The sequence below is a fragment of the Paroedura picta genome, chromosome 4 (assembly GCF_049243985.1).
Source record: "Paroedura picta isolate Pp20150507F chromosome 4, Ppicta_v3.0, whole genome shotgun sequence".
Classification (NCBI taxonomy): Eukaryota; Metazoa; Chordata; class Lepidosauria; order Squamata; family Gekkonidae; genus Paroedura; species Paroedura picta.
The window spans coordinates 59,824,750-59,843,117 of record NC_135372.1 but is presented as its reverse complement, the minus strand read 5'-3'; the positions used below and the strand labels follow the sequence as shown (position 1 = coordinate 59,843,117).

Below are 18,368 nucleotides of genomic sequence, written 5' to 3'. Positions count from 1 at the left end.
CATTTTTCAGGTTCTTAGGAAGACCTATCTATGTTTACGGGCCCAGTTTTTGGTTTTAAATATCCTAAGATGTGGCCGTCGGCTATTAGAATACATGATAGCGATAAATGTCCACAAAGAAGTGTAGTTATTCAGTGTCACAATTAGTGACCTAATGGCATCTTTATAGCCTGGCTCAGAATGCTAGTATAAGTGTAATGGCCAAATACTAACTGATGGGAAAGTTATACTGTTATACAAGCAAATACAAGGATGAGATGGGATGTGGGAAGGATAGGGACCTCAGAGTCATTATGATCACCACAACTTTTTCACCTCATGTTAGAATAATCTTTTATAATGCAACTATAAGTGACACAAATTGTATGCAATTAACAAGCATAAGATGCTACTAAGTTCTGTTGGTACAAGACACTATGTGTATTGCCAGTACTATACATAGGTATGCATACATATATGTGTGTGGTCAAGTCACAACCAGTTTATGGTGATGCCAGCAAGGGGTTTTCTAGGCAAATAAGAGGCAGAGATGGTTCACCATTAGTTCTTCAACGTATATTTAGCAGCAAGCTATTAAGCATATGATTAACAGGATGGCAAAACTAAACCACAACTATGACTCTTCAAAACATCAGAGTCAATGGGAAGATTTGGTTTTCCCTTTGTACTTATAATTGACCCTCTCAGAGAAGGAGGGAACAAACTCAGTAGAAAGAATATAAATTGCAATGAGTTTTTGAAGAAAACTTCTAGAAAATTAATAAATAAAATAAAATCCCACATATACCCAAATAGAGAGCACAGAAACTTATTTGAATTATAAATTCAAATAATTACAAAATAATTACAAAAATCACAAAATTATTGACTGGTAAAAAAGACCTGAATTTCTACATACAGTGTTTTTATTTCCATATCCTGTAGGTGATTTCACATATGATGATGGAGGAGTCAATGAGAAGTCAGAATTTTGTAAGCAGAAATCAAGTTTTTCATTCAATATGGAAACACTTTAAAAAGTGAAAACAATAAAAATGTTAGAAAGTTTAAATAGTTTTAACTCTGAAGATCCATGTGTTTGATTGGTTGCATACCATGTCAGGGAGTTTTTAGTCTGAAAATACACAAATGTATACATTCTGTATAGTTACACAAATGACTATATCTGCTGCTGCCATACATCTGTATATATTGCATACATCTCTGCTTTTCCTGTGTGGTTAAGAGATTCAATAAAGTCACTGAGAAAATAAAAAATCATAGTAAGTTCTGGTCTTTTACTTAGAAACAGAAAAGAAATAGAAATGGTATGGAGCCTGCATGATACATTTCACAGTTTTGGTACATGTACATCTCAGAAGCAAAAAATATTGCCTTTTCCAAGGATACTTCCTGCATACTCAAATATTCTTCTAAAGCATAGAATTAAGAATACAATAATATTTTATCATAATTCATCTTTACAAATTCTTGCCCAATCTTCAAGGAGAAACTGAACATATGAGGTACATTTCACACATGATTGTAACAGAGATATGAATTTCAGTTCTTTGGGGGTTCAAAAACTTTTAGAAAACTTGATGGCTGTCATAGTGTTGCTAACCTCTTTTAGTAGTTGTGAAATGGCCTTCTCTGGGTCAACACAATGTGCTCAATAGCTTAAAACACTTGTTCAACTGCTCCTGAGGTCTTATGGCATGAACTGATAGATCATGGGAACTGTAGTCAATGGGCATCTGGAAAGCCACAATCTGGCCACCTCCGTCCTATGGTATTCTAGCTGCCACACAGTGAATGTCACAGTATATCTCCATTTATGAAGACCAACCTGGAGCAGTACCCAGAATTAGCAAAAAGCAGGTTTGCAGACAGTATCTCTCCGTTACATTCAGGGAGTTCCCCGAGGCATTAAAGGAGGCAGTGGTTTCTCTCTTGCTCATTAAATCATTGATTGATCCATGGGACCCGACCAATTACCATCCAATGTCACAGCTTGTGTTTCTGGGCATGATGATTGAAATGGCCACAGAGGATCAGCTCCTTGGAGGATACTTTCATACTTGATCCTTTCCAGTGTGGCTTCCATCCCAGACACGAGGTGAAGGCCACTGGTTGCCCTGACACATGACCTCTGGCATCAGCTGGATAGGGGCATGTCAGCACTTCTCGTGATGTTAGATCTGTCAGCCACATTTGACTGGTTGATCACAAGTTGTTGGTCCACTGCCTCGCTGGGACTGGGGTTCATGAGACAGCCCTTAAATGGCTGATCTCTTTTCTCCAGAACATAGAGGGTGGCAATGGGGGAAGATATGTTGCACCCTTACAAAATCCTGTGTGGAATACCACAGAGCACAATTCTCTCACCCACGTTTTTCAACATCATGTCCCCTCTAGCCTAGCTGATCCACAGTTATGGGCTGGCTTGTCATCAATATGCGGATGTTACCCAGCTCTTTCTGCTGATTGATGGCTGGCCTGACTCCCCACCCTCAGACATATTTGCTGGATGTTTGTAAGCAGTGATGGCTTGGCTCAAGCAGAATCACCTGAAACTCAACCCTTCCAAGACAGAGGTCACATCAGGCAGTGTGTCTTCCCTGCCTGGATGGGACGCAATTGGCGATCTCATCCTCAGCCAGATTACCAGAGTAGCCCAATCAACATTTTTCCATCTGCGGCAAGCAAGGCTTCTGGCACCCTACCTGGCTCCAGAACACCTGCCTACAGTGATCCATGCAACAGTCACCTCCATGCTGGACTTATGTAACTACGTTCTACGTGGGCCTACCCTTGAGTTTGATCCAGAAGCTCCAGTTGGTACAGAATGAAGCTGCTAGAGTCCTCACAGGAACATCTTGGAGGGCCCATGTCCAGCCAGTTCTGAGGCAGCTGCATTGATTGCCAGTAATGTTCCAGATCAAATTCAAGACTTTATGCAGTGAGGACCTTACATACCTGAGGGACTTAATATCCCCCTGTACCCCCCCCCCACCGCCCCGCACAGCACTTCACTCTGTGGGTATGAACAGACTGTTGGTCCTTGGCCCTTGTGAAATATGCCTGGCCTTGATAAGTCTTACAGGCCCTGTTTGTTTCTGGCCCCTACCTGGTGGAAAGAGCTCCTGGATGAGCTGAGGGCCCTGCCAGAGCTATCACTGTTCCACAGGGCCTGTAAGACTTAGCTCTTCCACCAGGTGTTTGGTCGGGGCTAGGGCCTGGAAGATCGCCGGGTCCCCTTCCTCCCCTCCTGGACAATTCCATCTGAGCCGCTGCATCTTTCTTTTATTTTACATGGAGTCCAGCAACTGCCAAGGAACCATCTGCTGTGGCAGTTGGCTGTTGTCTGGGTTCAATTTTACAGTTATTGTATGGCAGGGGTTTTAATACTGGGGTCTTTATTGCTCAATTATTATTTTTATTTTTGTAAGGCGCCATGGGCTGGTTTCACCAGGAGCGGCAGCTAATGATTTGCAAAACAAACAAACAACCAGAGTTACCAAATAGCAGGGGCAAAAGCAAGACAGTCTTCTAATTATGTTTGCCTCTAATGAGAGCTTATAGAGGAGAGGCAGTTATCTGACGATACATTTATGTAGCAGCGGGTTCAGATTTCCTAGTGAATCACGGCTCTGAATTTGCATATGGCCCCGGGGGGGGGGGGGCTCTGGCACATTTGAAGGGGGCCTCAAACTAAAACATGTAAAAAGGGAAGCCCAAAAAGGTTAAGGGGCCCCTGGAAACTAAACTCATGAAAGACTCTTTTTGTCATGTGTGATGTCGTTAATTGCTCAAAAGTTCAACCGTTGTCAAGGGAAAGAAAAAGAAATCATATAATTTTTGTGTTTGAATTAATGCATTCAAGGAAAAAAATGAATGCACATGCTTCTCTTGACTGAATGTTCTAAAAAGCTGTCTTGCATATATATAAAACAAGGTACATCAAGTATGATTATTTCACTCTTAGCTTAGGCCTTTTTTAGCCTAGTTAACTGTACATGTGGCCAGCCTACTGCAGGGAGCAATGGTACCTGAGAAGATCTAAAAGGGCCATGGCCAAAGAACAGTTGAGAATGGCTGGTCTACAGGTTCTCCCTCAAACTGTACTTTGAATGGGGCCTACAACTGCATGACTGACAGGGCAGGCTTATCTATTTTAAGGACCAAGATCCCTGGGTTACATTACAAGTTTGAAAGTATAAGTAAAGGTACTTATATCACCAAGTTAAATACATTGCAGAGTCTATTGCCTTTGGTGTCAACTAGGACTTCTTACCAGAACAAGGAAAAATATACTGGGATATATAAATTTATATAGCTACATATATACAATGCTTATTTTACTTAATCAAAGCACGGATAGTGTCACAAACAATCTCACACTCATTAGTTTTCCAACATGCAGCTGAAATAGCAGCTACACTGAATATACAGTGCATGGTTTGTATGTACTATCATTAAATTATATTTACTTTTTCAAATGTGCATCTGGATATTTCTTCTCTGTATCATGGAAATCGTATTTAGTTCTTCCTGAGCTCTGAAGACATGTGTTTATAGATCCCAGGTGAGAAGATTCTAAAATATAAAACATCTTGCTAGTACTTACTGGAATCCAGACATATTTGCAACATAATCTGAAATAGATCCATTAAGGCAGGGGTAGTCAACCTGTGGTCCTCCAGATGTTCATGGACTACAATTCCCATGAGCCCCTGCCAGCAAATGCTGGCAGGGGCTCATGGGAATTGTAGTCCACGGACATCTGGAGGACCACAGGTTGACTGCCCTTGCACTAAGGTAACAGGACTCTCTTAAAGAAACAACACTCAATCCGCATAAAAGTTACGCAATAAGAATTGAATTTAAGCTTTTTGTTTATTGGTATTGAACTTTACTTGTTTATTTCCATAAATTCAACATATTTCAGAAAAGCATAACATGATTACTAGTTGAGACTAGGAACTAAAATGGGCCTCATTGTTATGGGGGCTTGAGGATTACAGCCCAAGACATCTGCCTGAGAAGTAGGCACAACCAAATAGTTAAACTGTGCTTTGCCATTTCCAATTAAAATAGTTCAAAAAAGCTTTTGTATCTTTTGACCAATGAGTTTGGGAAATTTGCTTGTTATAGTTCCTGGAACTGTGACGTCTGCATATTTAACAGAAAAAGGAAATTTTTGTATCAAACATGTATAATACAGGCAGTTGCTTTACCTGAATTCTCCATATCAGCAGCAAAAACACTGGCATATACTAAACTCCCATCATCATAATCATCCCAAACCTCGTCTCCTAATTCAAAGTTCACATTCAAAGGCTCTGAAAACAAAGTGCTGCTTTTATCTGCATCTGTCAAATTATTCATTAAAGATGCTTTGAGATTTTTGTTTGAAAATATTGTCCGATGTCTCTTTTCATTTAAAATTGCAGGTTGCTTGCTAACAAAGAAGCCTATAATTGAGCATAATACAGGTGAAACAGTATGTTAAAAAAATGAATTTAACATATACTAGAAATATAGTACTGTCAACACATTTCTCAACATAGTTTGGGGGGGACAGGAAGGGGTATTATTTTAGAATTGAGCAACTTTACTCCACATCCAAACAGCATTTTAACTGTACGGACTGTACAAGTAGTCAATTATCAATCTTAAACATTTAAAATCACAATACTGATTAAGAGGGCGAATCTGAAATAAGCAGAAATTAACATTAAAACTAGCGGAAAGCCACAAGAAATGGCAGGGGAATCTCATTTCCCTCTCGCCCAGTATTTCCTGTTATCCCCATAGCCTCTCTCCTCCAGTTGCTTCCTTCTCTTCTTGCCAAACAAGAGCCAATAAACCCTTATCTGACTCTGTCTTCTTCTGCTTACTCCCTCCCCCCTACAGCATCTATCTAGAAAAACTATGGCCCTGTTATAAGCTTGTGTGTTTCCAGAGCAAGATGAGAATTTGAATCAGGTCTTCCAGACCCTACTCTGAAGCTGCAACTGCTACTCCACACTGGCTTTCACAGGACTGAACAGCAGCAAGGAGCCAAGACTCATTGATACCTTTTCTGCACAAGGAGAAAAAGCATAGCGGGCATGCATATGGCAGCAGGGCTAATCCTCACTTCTATATTACAGGTGCTGTCCTGTCCCTGGCTTGCTTTAGGTCCTATGCTGTCCTGCATTAAGAGAATGCAGATATTTCTGTGTTCCCTTTTTTTGGCCTGGGACCAACAAAGACCTATCCCAGTGCAGGCCCATGTGAAAGGGAAAAAGTCAGGCCTTCCAGGCCTAGCTCCTCCCCATCCTACAGCATCCCAGGAGGGATAGAAAATGCCCTAGTCAGCTCCACAGTACTTCATGGTAGTGTGGAGTCAATTGGGGCATTTAAATTGTTTTCATGAAGGTGGGATTGTATCGTTACGCAATCGCACCTTAGTGAAAATAACCCCCATCCCCACCCCCTCAGCACAGTGTAACCTTTTTGCTTTGGCTGCTTCATATAGAGGCAGAAATCCAGGGCAGATGGGGTCCACCATCAAAAACAGTCCCCCATGGAGACACAGGAAGCGGTAGGGCAAAGAGCACCATTGCAAACTTCCAGTGGCAGCTCAGTGGGGCTGCCACCATGCAGAATAGGTTGGAAAAATCTTACTTCTGAATAAATGGATCTAATCTGTGGATTTACATATCTGTAGATCAGGCATAGCTATTAAATATATAGATGATAACATAGTACACATTGCTGTGAATTGGGTGTGTGGTGATTTTGAATTCATTACTGTATCTAAAATATGAACACCATGCAGTATCTTTGAGAAGATCTGGCCAAAAGAAATCAAAATAGTGTGCACATTCCCTATAAGAAGGACAAAAAAGGACCCCCCAAAAATATTTCAGGCCATGATTTTAAAATCACTTGTTTGTATATTGTATAGGATGTGGTGCAGGCTTAATTAAACTAAATTATATTGATTGGAACTGTTAAGTGCACACTTGGCACTGTCAACATATACTGAAATTTTCTTCCCATGTTGCACTCCTGCCTTTCTGACTCTTCAAGAGAGCTGGGATGCTAACAAGAGAGCTGGGGGGAGATGGCAGCTGTGGATGATAGAGCAGTAATGCCCTTCATTTTGCCATGTGCTGCCCACTGATTCAATTTGTTTCAGGTTGACTAAGCCCAGGGGAATAAACCTAAAATACAATAACTTACTAGTATCTTTGAAATCTTCAGGTTGCAGTTGAATTCTTCCAGGAACATCAGATTCATTCCCCTCATCTAGCAATGTAAACTCTGCATGCTGTGCATATTCTGACCTTTATTAAAATGAATATTGCCACCAAAAAATTCCAAATTAAAACTAATTTTATATGAAAAACAAAATCATATATGTTGATAGCAGAGGTAGTAAGAAAACTGGATGAGAGGTCATTGTCATTGTTTTGTACTGTACCTTGATAATCTTGGAAGTAAAGATTTAGGAACATAACCAAATTGCTTAAGCTGCACATTCTGAGATTTCGTTGACAGATTCAACTAAAATATAAACAAATTATAGATTATTACTGTGTAGTCATATGATAAAATATATCTGGCAGGTATATACAAATTAAACTAAAAAGTGAATAATTCTGACACCTTTTCAGGAATGGAAAAGTTACATGTGAACATTATTTTCTCCCATTTTATGAGTGTTTAATATAGTTAGAAAAGTGTTCAGTTTAAAAACAGCAACCATGAATTATATGAACCAATTTAGCCAGCCCCTGCTTAACTATGCAAGAATTTCAGCAAGCACAGGATAGCTATAATTTGTAGTTTTTTTATCAATCACATTTCTTTCCCTATTATCAATTGTAAGTTATTATTCATGGTGAGAAAAATCTCACAGCAAAGGAATAGCATTTCTAAACCCATATATACATTTTACCAAGAGTGAAGTGATCCCACAGAAGGACAAACTACTACATTATTCAGGAAGAACATAGGTTTTTCAAAAAACACTTTAATCCCCAAATTGCTAACATGTAGAAATCTTAATTATGTCAAAATGTTAATTCTAATTTATGTTTTCTCACACACATGTATTTATATGTGTTCTCATGTACATATTTATTAATTCCTATTCAGTCAAACCTTGCATTCCCATACAACTTAAAGCTGACAATTTATTTGAGAAAATGTCCATATTTGCAAAGGATTCATACACTGCACTTAAATTTAATGATTCCAAATAAAAGGGGAGGGGGGACAGAACTCTAGTAAACAGAAAATGGAAGGGAGTTGCATTAAAAAGTAAGAGGAAGGCTCTTTAGATTGGAGGAATGCTTCAAACTTGAGCCAAAAGGAAAGGTAGGATTTAAGTACTTTAATAAATAAATACATTTTACTCACTGGAATGGAAGGATAGCGGCTTTGTTATATATAACAAAGTGGATACTAGCCACTTTCTAGATAATGATTTATTGGGAAACCAGCCAGAATCCATTTTGCTTCAGAATACAGTGAGATATTATAACCACTTTACCCTATCTACAGAAACATCCAAGATCTCAATGCTACATATTGATTTACATTTGATTTTTTTATTTGAACAATGATATTGGAGTGTTTATAGCACATTTTGGAATTTTAATTTTTTAAAAATAATTAAAATATTTTTTATTTAATCTCTATTGTTTTCCAGTATTTCCATTGCTGTATATGCATTATATTAATAGTTTGTGTTTAATATTCACATGTTAAGTATGTACTATACCTTTGGCATTTGAAATTACCACTCTTAATATATATATTATATATAGGTATTCTGCATCCCCCCTATTTTTGATGTATTGATTCCAGCCTTTTACCCCAATCCTAAAGAAATATGCTTGGAATTAAGTCCTAATAATTACAGTGAAAATTACTTCTGTGTGTGGAATAATTCTATTCACTCTTTTCTAAAACCGTTCTATAACGGTTTTGTACTGTTTTATCAATGACTACTCTGACTACTATACAACAAATACGTGACAACATTTCACTAACATTTCTAGATTTAACTAACAAAATGTGTCTGCAAATATATAAAAGTTTGTTAATAAAAGCGCTGTAATACAACTATTACTGTAGTTGTACACCTTTAATTGTTTGGCTGGGGGAACAGCAGATACAGCATCCCGATTCCTCAAATCAGCAAGATACGAAGAAAATTTCAACTCTTTCCTTGAGTCAGATTTCTTGGAGACTCCAATTTTGCCTTTGAAACATAAGGTATTTCTATTTTATATTTTTATTTAAAATATAGTGCCTAATGCAACAAATACAATCATAAATGCATTTGAATCATACATCACAGTATTAATACCAACAGGTTCCTTTATATACTTCATAAACATGTTTTTCATATTTAAAAGCAATGTAATTGTATATATTTATGTTTTATGTTCTCTGTGATTGACTGTAATGGCCTTTGGCTATACACAATAAATGCTATACCACTAAATGTATACAAAGTGGAAGTTGACAAAACTGTCCCCCTGCCACGTTTCTTTCTTCTGTGTGTATTGCTCCACATTCTCTCAACCCAACCCCCCCAATACATAATGGTGCATATGTCTACAAAACTAACATTCATATTTCTATGTGTTGGGAGCTGCCGATCATCTCCTTTAAAAAATGCATTTCCATAAGATGGGTTGTTTTGTTTTATTTTTTTTAAATGTATTTCATAAGTAAGCCAGCTAGTCCTTCAAAAAATAAAGTTACAAAATAAGATGAAACTCACAGCAGTCATGACCACATATTTCTTTATTTTTACAGTGATGGTTGCATTTTCTGTTCCCATATTTTATGTTGAGGATCTCTTGGTTACAAGTAACTCCTAAATTAATGACATATATTTTAAAGAAAATGTTATTTTTATTGACATTCTTTGGGTATCATATGGAAGAAATGAACTATGCCTGCTGATATTTGTTATTTCCTCAAGAAGTTGTGAGTACTTAAGTCACTCATGTAAATACATGAATATATGCTTTAATCATTTGTCTGTCAAGTGCTGTCTACTCAGTCATGTAATGTCTGTGCAGGGATTTTGAAAAAAAAATGTATTCCATATCACTCATGACTTGATGCTTTTAACTGGGGCTGCCAAAGATTGAACCTGGGACCTTCTGCATGCAAATCAGAAGCTCAGTCACTGAACATCTATAGGCACACCTCGGTAGGCACAGCTCCACCGCAATGTAATTACAGAGATGGTTCAAAACATGAAGCAACTGCCTTATCTTGTTATCAGTTACCTAAAATTGCAAATATTGGGCATTGTGAATTCTTTTAAAATCTCTGATCCTATTCACCTGAGAGAGGCTGAGAGAACCAGTTTGGTGTAGTGGTTAGGAGTACGGACTTCTAATCTGGCATGCCGGGTTCGATTCTGCACTCTCCCACATGCAGCCAGCTGGGTGACATTGGGCTCGCCACGGCACTGATAAAACTGTTCTGACCGAGCAGTGATATCAGGGCTCTCTCAGCCTCACCCACTTCACAGCGTGCCTGTTGTAGGGAGAGGAATGGGAAGGTGACTGTAAGCTGCTTTGAGCCTCCTTCGGGTAGAGAAAAGCGGCATATAAGAACCAACTCTTCTTCTTCACCTTTATTCTGAGATTAATATCATCAACTGGGACAGTCTTTGTGCATGAATATTTTATTTCTGACAGCCCAGTATCAGTAAAGTCCTATTACTGTGGACAATGTTTGTTGAGGAATAGTGGTGTGAGGAACATGTGTTCTTGGCATATGTCCTTGAAAGAAATTGCATTTAAATCAACGGGTTTTAATTCTGTTCAGGACCAAGAGGTTTTCTATTATGTATTTTTTTCAATTATTAACCCTGATTTTCCAAAATAGGGCTAAAAACAATTAAGAGTAAGAAGAGAACAAGTTTACTGTCAAGTCATCCCAGAGTAGAGCTGCCAACTGGGGATGATACATTCCTGGTTATTTGCCTGTGGACCCTGAGGATACTAGAGTTTGGGAAGTTGTGGAACCTCAGTGGTGTATAATGCCATACATTCAACCCTCCAAAGCAGTCATTTTCTCCAAGGCAGTGGATCTCTGTAGCCTGGAGATCAGCTGTAATTCAAGGAGATCTCCAGGCAACCCTACCCTAGAATCTAAGCTACAGCTCAAAATGCTATACCTTCCTACTGTTCTTGATATCTCGCAATGAAAAACCTTTGAGGTAAGTCTAGCCCACTGTGATGCCGAGGTCCATGCTGAAAGAGATCATCTACACTCGCATTTGCTTGTATTCAACATCTTATTAATCAGTTCGCACACTACACAGCTGAATATATAGATATGCTACCCTACAGAAAATTGTAGCCAATTCCAGCTCTTGTATGAATGAGTCTGCACCAAATAGTTATTTGCAAAAGTATGCTTGTTTGCCATCCTTTTTATGTTTTAGTGAACACTAAAAATATGTGAAACTGTCTTTATACATAACAGAGAGGCAGAAACAATATAAATTTTAGTTATTTCAGTGAAGCTTTTTTTATATCCCACTTTCCACTGTTCAAGGGAGACTCAAAGCAGCTTACAATCACCTTATCATCCTCACCTCAAAACAGACACCCTGTGAGGTAGGAAGGACTGAGAGAGCTCTAACATAACTCCACTGTGAGAACAGCTCTAACAGGACTGTGACTAGCCCAAGGGCACCCAGCTGGTTGAATGTGGAGGAGTGGGGAATCAAGCCTGGCTCCCCAGATTAGAGGCCACTGCTCTTAATTACTGCGCCACACACTGATCTCATATCTACTTTACAGGAACAGAATACAGCCCAATTTTAGGCTGATTCTACAAGGAGATGATTCACTGTAGGGCACTCCTTGTTGCTGTGAATACACTTTCACCTCTCCTTCTACATGCTGACTAAACCCACTTTCGGAAGGGTGGGAAGGAATGGAGTGCTGCAAGGAAAGATAAAACTGCAGGATGATATTGTGTGAATGTTCCCAGTAAATATGCTGCTGTTTGGGCACAGAAAATGGTCCATGTGCAAGCAGACTAAATAGGAAACTCTTGCTTACCTTTATTATCTTTGGCTGTTGGTGAGCTATCAGATGAACAATCACCTTCTAAGTTTCCATTGGTGCTGACTGTTTTATTTCCATACCTCTTTGGTCCTATGTAAATAGCTTTAAATTTCTGCTGAATATCTAGCCCAACTTTTGCAGGAAAAAAATGCAAGGACTTATTGAGTTTTAAAATTATTCTGAACCATTTACCTAATGCATCCCATTTCCAAACACTCAAGCATAAATAATTAAACACAGTTTTCATATTATTAGAAAAGTACTGGAATTTTACGATAAGGCACAGGTTTAAATTTCTCATTCAGCATTGCATTTTTCTTTCCTTCATGTCAAAATTGCACAGCTAAAATAATTGGGAGTATTGGACCAACATTGTTTTGGATGGACTAATTTAGTACTAACATTTACTCCCACTTGGTGTCTTCGTTGGTCTTTAATGTTAAGTGAAGACCGTCCTGTTTTCCTATGACTTTGGCATTTACATGGTTATATGTATATGCTGCTATTTTTTAGTGTAAATCTGAAACCCTTTCATGATGTCTCCTTTAGACTGTTCCCAGGGGAACGAGCCCCACAAGCTCCTCAGTTCTGGTTAAGTCTGTCATGGCTTTGACTGAACTCCGCCTGTTTTTTTTCCATTCTAGCATTTGGGCAAACTATTCAGTTTACTTGCTCTTTCATGCCCTCCCCCCTCACTTTACGCCAACATTTGATGATAGTTTGGAGACAATAAATAAGCTCTAATTCAGTTGGGCACCTGTAATCATGTGGAGAAGAAAGTTGCCTTACCTGTAACATTCATCAACATCTTCTATGTAGACATACATTTGAACAGTGTGTGCGGGGAGGGGGGCTTGGGTTTTTAATTGTTATGATTTTATTGTGATTTTAAGATTATGTTGTATACCACCACAAGTCGACTAGCCTGGGAGAGGCGGTTGAGAAATCCAATAGGAAATAAATGAGTTTTATACCACTAAAAGGTTATGTGAAACACTACCTTTGTTCTTCAATTAATTAGAATAGCCAACATCCAAAATGTAGCAGTTATTTTTTTATTTATGTATGTATATTAATTATAATTATAGTTAGCTTTTATCATGTGAACTCAAAACAGATTACAGAGTCAATATATGGAGTGAGTGGGTAGGTTGTGTGGTTCAATTTAAGAAACTGCAAAATTTTGCAAAGCACTTATCTTTAGAAGTTTACACTTTGGTTTTTATCTACAGGAAACAGGGTTTATAGTCATAAAATTGACAATGCATAAATAACACAGATTCACTAATATACATATAACAGAAATGAACTACAGTATAACATGTATTTTTAATTAATATACTTTTTTTTACTTTTAGTAAAGTAAATCCTTCTTATCATGTGTACTTAGAAGCAATTTCCACCAAATTCAATTAACTGAATCCCTGAATACTAGGGATTTCAGCTAAGGGTGAGTGCTTTGGCACGGTTCAGCCGCCTCAGCAATCAATGAAACCGAAGGCAGCCAGTGATGCGGAGGGGTGGCGTTGGCGCTCTAGCTGGCGGCCACATGCAGGTGCAGAGCTCTGCGCCTGTGTGCAGGTGCTGGCTGGCACACCGCCGCCACCCCTCCACACTGCACAGCTGACCGCCTCAGGATTTGGTGATTACCGAGGCAGCCAAACCTAACAGCACTCACTCCTAATTCCAGCTGAAAGCAAGAGCTACTAAGTTTAAGCGATTAGCAGGGTTGGATTTAGGATATAATCACATCACTTAGCTTACCATATTCAGAACTGATTAGATTAATGGTAAGCTCCTCAGATTTAACAGTTCTCCTTACTTCAACCTTTTTCGTCCAATTTCCAATTTTTAACATAGCAGAATCCCTGCAAAAAAAAAATTATATATAATGTATACAGATATTAAATAGACACAAATGGAAGGTTTTTTTAAATCAACGTTTTGAAACTACTCACGTAATCTTTTGCTTAAAAAACACCTGATTATCATCATCTCCTATTATTAAAGTTACATAGTGGTAATCTGGAGCAGTTCTCTTTATCTGCAGCTGTTCAAAGTTTGTTAATATGACTGACACTAAGATTTCAGCTATTGTTTCACTGTATTTTGGCAGCTGGAAAAAAAAGGCATGTTACAAAAAGAATTAGCATAGCAAATAGTTTCCCACATCAAAAATAGAGTCCTCTGTGGATCAGTGGAAAGCACTTTCACAAATCAAGCTGAACCCAAATCCCAGTACTAGAACTGGGATTCAGGGAGTTCGGATTAATTTGATCTAAACCCGAAATTGCCTGTGTTTTGCACACCCCTACTCAGCATGTCTGGTCATTGGGGAGCACTACATCAATCTAAGTTATCTCCCTGAATGGGACAGCTTTCTCTGTCAGGTATATTGAGCTATACTGAATAGCTGGTGGTGGAGAGGTTTAAAGGGTGACAAAGTTAATTTTCAGTTCTTCTCTAGGACTCTTTCCAGCCTTTTGCTCTGGATTCCAGGGCAACAGGAGGGAGGAGGAAAAGGCATCTCTGCAGGCCAATGGCAAAAGCACCTTAGGGGGAACTCTAGTCTAGAGCCAATCATTGCAATGTTTTTGTAAATAGCACTGCATTTCAGATTTGCAATTTGCTTAAAATTGCTTAAAATTGGCTTAAAATGTAAAATGTTGTTGGCTTAAAATATGAATTCTGAGTAACTACCTTGCTTTCCCCACACATTCTCAAGGAACATGAGGCAGGGGGAAGGAGGCAATGTGGTAAAAATAGGATTTCAGGTTAGGGGGAACACTGCTCCTTAACCATTCACAGAACTTTGTTCTGTTTTTGAAATTCTTCTGTGCATGGGCAAAGAGCATTACAGCAAGGGACGAACTATATGAACTATGATAAAAGCCCAAGTACAAGATCTTACATAAGCATTTTCCCAATAGTACTGATGACTGCTTTCTATAGTACTGATGACTGCTTTCTATTTTTCTTTCTTTAGGTGGTTGGGTTATTCTACCTGTATAATTATGGGGGAAGCTAATAAAAGCATGGGACTGGATCAGAGGATTTACCTGCTGTACAGTAAGTTCATACTTTGGAAGATGAGCTATGGCTTCTTTAATTTGATTTCCAAAAGGAGGATGCCTATTCAAAATCTGCAGATAAGAGTTCATATTAACTCAAAAAGTGCTTTAATTTACAAAAATCCTAATAAAACACAGGATCAGATAGTCTCAGTATGTTAATGAAATCATCATTATTAGCATTTCTACCAAATCCATCCAAAGGATGTTTGAGATAATCTAGTGTATTTCAGTTGATAGTTCTAACCAAACATTATAGATGGTCTGGCATATAACACCCCATTTTCACACTGGAAGATAACTGTGATTCATAGCACATTTATGCATGCTTACAAAGAATTCACCATATAACAGTAAAAAAGGTAAAGGTATCCCCTGTGCAAGCACCAAGTCATGCCTGACCCTTGGGGTGATGCCCTCTAGCGTTTTCTTGGCAGACTCAATATGGGCTGGTTTGCCAGTGCCTTCCCCAGTCATTACTGTTTACCCCCCAGCAAGCTCGGTACTCATTATACCTACCTCAGAAGGATGGAAGGCTGAGTCGACCTTGAGCCAGCTGCTGGGATTGAACTCCCAGCCTCATGGGCAGAGCTTTCAGACTGCATGTCTGCTGCCTTACTACTCTGCGCCACAAGAGGCATATATCAGTATTTTTAGCTTATATGATCTTGTAATGCACTATGACCAGTGAAAAATGCATATTAATTAAATAAACAAATAACAACAAAGGCAATCTCATTCAATCTGTTTTGAGATCATGCTGGAAGTCAACTTTTCACATTTCACTATTCACTTCCCCCCTCCGAATTGTCGGGCAGCATTATTATTTTCCTTCTACTAATTATATCAAATTTTATTCTTTGCCACAAACAATTCATGAAATATAAACTGTAAAGGAATTTTTTTGTGAAATGCTGTAGATCAGTTATTAAGGGTGTGCAAAAAAACCCACCAATGGTATTTTTCAGGTTCAGGTATATCGAACCCAAGAAATATAGTTATTTCCCGATATTCCCAAATCCTAATACTAGTATGCTATTTGGATTTGGAAAATATTTGGGAAAATCAATTATAGCCTATGGAGACCATTATAAGTCAATGGTAGAGGCACCGAATTTTCAGCATAACTGCTGGTGCCTCTCTTCAAAACCCCCCACCCCCCGTTTGAAAAAGATGGATCGGGGAGCACCTAAGAAAGCTCCATTGTTTCCAATGTAGTGGGAAAAGGCACTTAAAGAGTATGCAGTCATTAAAATTTAAATGCCTTTTGCAAGCTATGGCAACACATGTGAATTCCGAAGGCATTTAAAGGTCTCGCAGTTCACTCTGAAAGCATTTAAAGAAACTGAGAATGTACTTCTACTGCAGCTATCTGGCAGTCCTGAAAAAACCTGAATATTTTTGGGTTTTTCAGGTTCAGTCATTTCTGGTAGTTGAATAATGGGGGGGGGGGATATCTGGCTGAATTAATACTCGAAATATACCAATCAGGTAATTTTAGGGGGCAGGGGGAGTTGGCGTGAATTAAACAAATGCACACCCCTATTAGCTATCATTTGGTATAGAATGCTAAGAATGTATGTTTTTAAAAAGCAAAAATTGAGGGGTCATGATTTGATTTTCTGATACATCTTCTAGATACCAAGGGCAACCAAGAGACTCCCAATTTTAAATGCCTCATACAAAAGATGACAATTTCAAAACACAGGAGCACATTACTCAAATGTTCTAGATTGGCATATGCTGTTATTGTTTAGTACATTTCATACAGCTATAAAATGGCAATTAAAAAAATAAATACCAATTCAAGTTCCCTTGCATTTGTACTTTCTATTTTTCTAAAAGATGTCAGGCCTGCATTCACCATAGCATTTGACAATGTCACACCTGTTGAAAATTGCACACTGTTAGATGATACTTTCCTGTCAATTGCATTTTTAATAATCTATAGCTGTCTTCACAAACGCAAGCAAATCAAAAATGTGAACACATACTTCTCTTAAACTGGATATTAAGAGGTCTTTTTCCATGTGCTCTCTTAAAATACTGCCATAATTGTTCATTCTTACATTCCATTTCCCAAAAGAATTAAGCATGCAGAAGCTTTCCCATTGTCCTTTGGTTACAACCTCAAGTATCTGGGGGGAATACCCGCATGGAATTCAATTACAGCAGGTACTTGGCTGTGATGTGATACTTACCAATTTTTTCCAGTTGTTTAGATATGTACATTGAGTTTTCCCAGAGTCTACACCTGAAGCACTTTGCTAAAATCAAAGCATTTGATAATACAAGGAAGTTATTTTGATGGGAGGACAGAAATTCAGATAACCCTACAAGAGAGAGAAAAAATAAACATATAAAGCGCAGCCTTCACCAAAGCAAATAGAGATATTATTGAATAGTTCAAAAAGTAATAGTTAATTTTTACCATACATTTTGTAACTCTTATGCCATTTCTGAAAATCTTGCCTATATCTTGTGTCAATGTGAAATCTTGTATGGGAAGGCATCCTAGCTGTGCCTGAATAAGACTGAAGAAAAAACATTTAATTCTTCAAAATATCAAAAAGCATTAGAATGCAAACTACAGCTGTGATATTCAAGAGTGCTATTGAGGGGAAAATAAAAGTCAGGCCAAAAGTCACAGAATAAAGTGTGCAAAGAAAGGATCTTGCAAAAATGAAGGTACCAACTTGATCATGCTGAGTTAAATGGCAGCAGCCAGTCCTTCAATGTTTTTTTTTTAAGATTATGGAACCAAATACTTACCAGTTCACTTTCATTTCTCTTGTTTTTATTTTCCCATCCATTGGATATCTATATGGAAAATGCACATTTTATTTAACTTGGAATGAAACACAGCACCCAGTATATGTCCCAAGGAAAACGAAGAGATTTATGGATTCAAACGTGATTAATTCCCTACACAGAAAGTACATGATGACCACTTGTGCTTATCATTGAACACATTAAGCTGCCTTGTACTGAATTAGACCCTTGGTCCATCAAAGTCAATATTGGCAGAGGTCTTCCACATCACTTATAGCCTGGTCCCTTTATCTAGAGATGCCAGGGATTGAACCTGGAACCTTCTGCATATGAACCAGAAACCTTTCCACTGAGTCACAGGCCCTCCCCAATATATAGTACTTTGATGCATAAGAACTGAAATTATCCTTAACTAAAATTCCTAGTTTGCTTGAAG

General features: G+C 38.3%; 1 protein-coding gene across 6 annotated transcripts in view; it reads right to left on the bottom strand.

The window, feature by feature from the left end:
• Positions 1-18,368, bottom strand: part of HFM1 (helicase for meiosis 1) — a 68,902-nt gene that overhangs the window by 4,623 nt on the left and 45,911 nt on the right. For all 6 annotated transcript variants that reach the window (XM_077333045.1, XM_077333047.1, XM_077333048.1 and 3 more), the window contains 15 exons: positions 17,933-17,980; positions 17,597-17,694; positions 17,362-17,493; positions 16,962-17,047; positions 15,149-15,232; positions 14,048-14,205; positions 13,854-13,957; positions 12,084-12,221; positions 9,773-9,868; positions 9,126-9,244; positions 7,457-7,539; positions 7,216-7,319; positions 5,220-5,456; positions 4,473-4,578; positions 899-1,010 (listed from right to left, as the gene is read on the bottom strand). In XM_077333045.1, the coding sequence (XP_077189160.1) occupies positions 899-1,010; positions 4,473-4,578; positions 5,220-5,456; positions 7,216-7,319; positions 7,457-7,539; positions 9,126-9,244; positions 9,773-9,868; positions 12,084-12,221; positions 13,854-13,957; positions 14,048-14,205; positions 15,149-15,232; positions 16,962-17,047; positions 17,362-17,493; positions 17,597-17,694; positions 17,933-17,980 (1,705 nt within the window). The remainder of the gene's footprint in view (positions 1-898; positions 1,011-4,472; positions 4,579-5,219; positions 5,457-7,215; positions 7,320-7,456; positions 7,540-9,125; positions 9,245-9,772; positions 9,869-12,083; positions 12,222-13,853; positions 13,958-14,047; positions 14,206-15,148; positions 15,233-16,961; positions 17,048-17,361; positions 17,494-17,596; positions 17,695-17,932; positions 17,981-18,368) is intronic.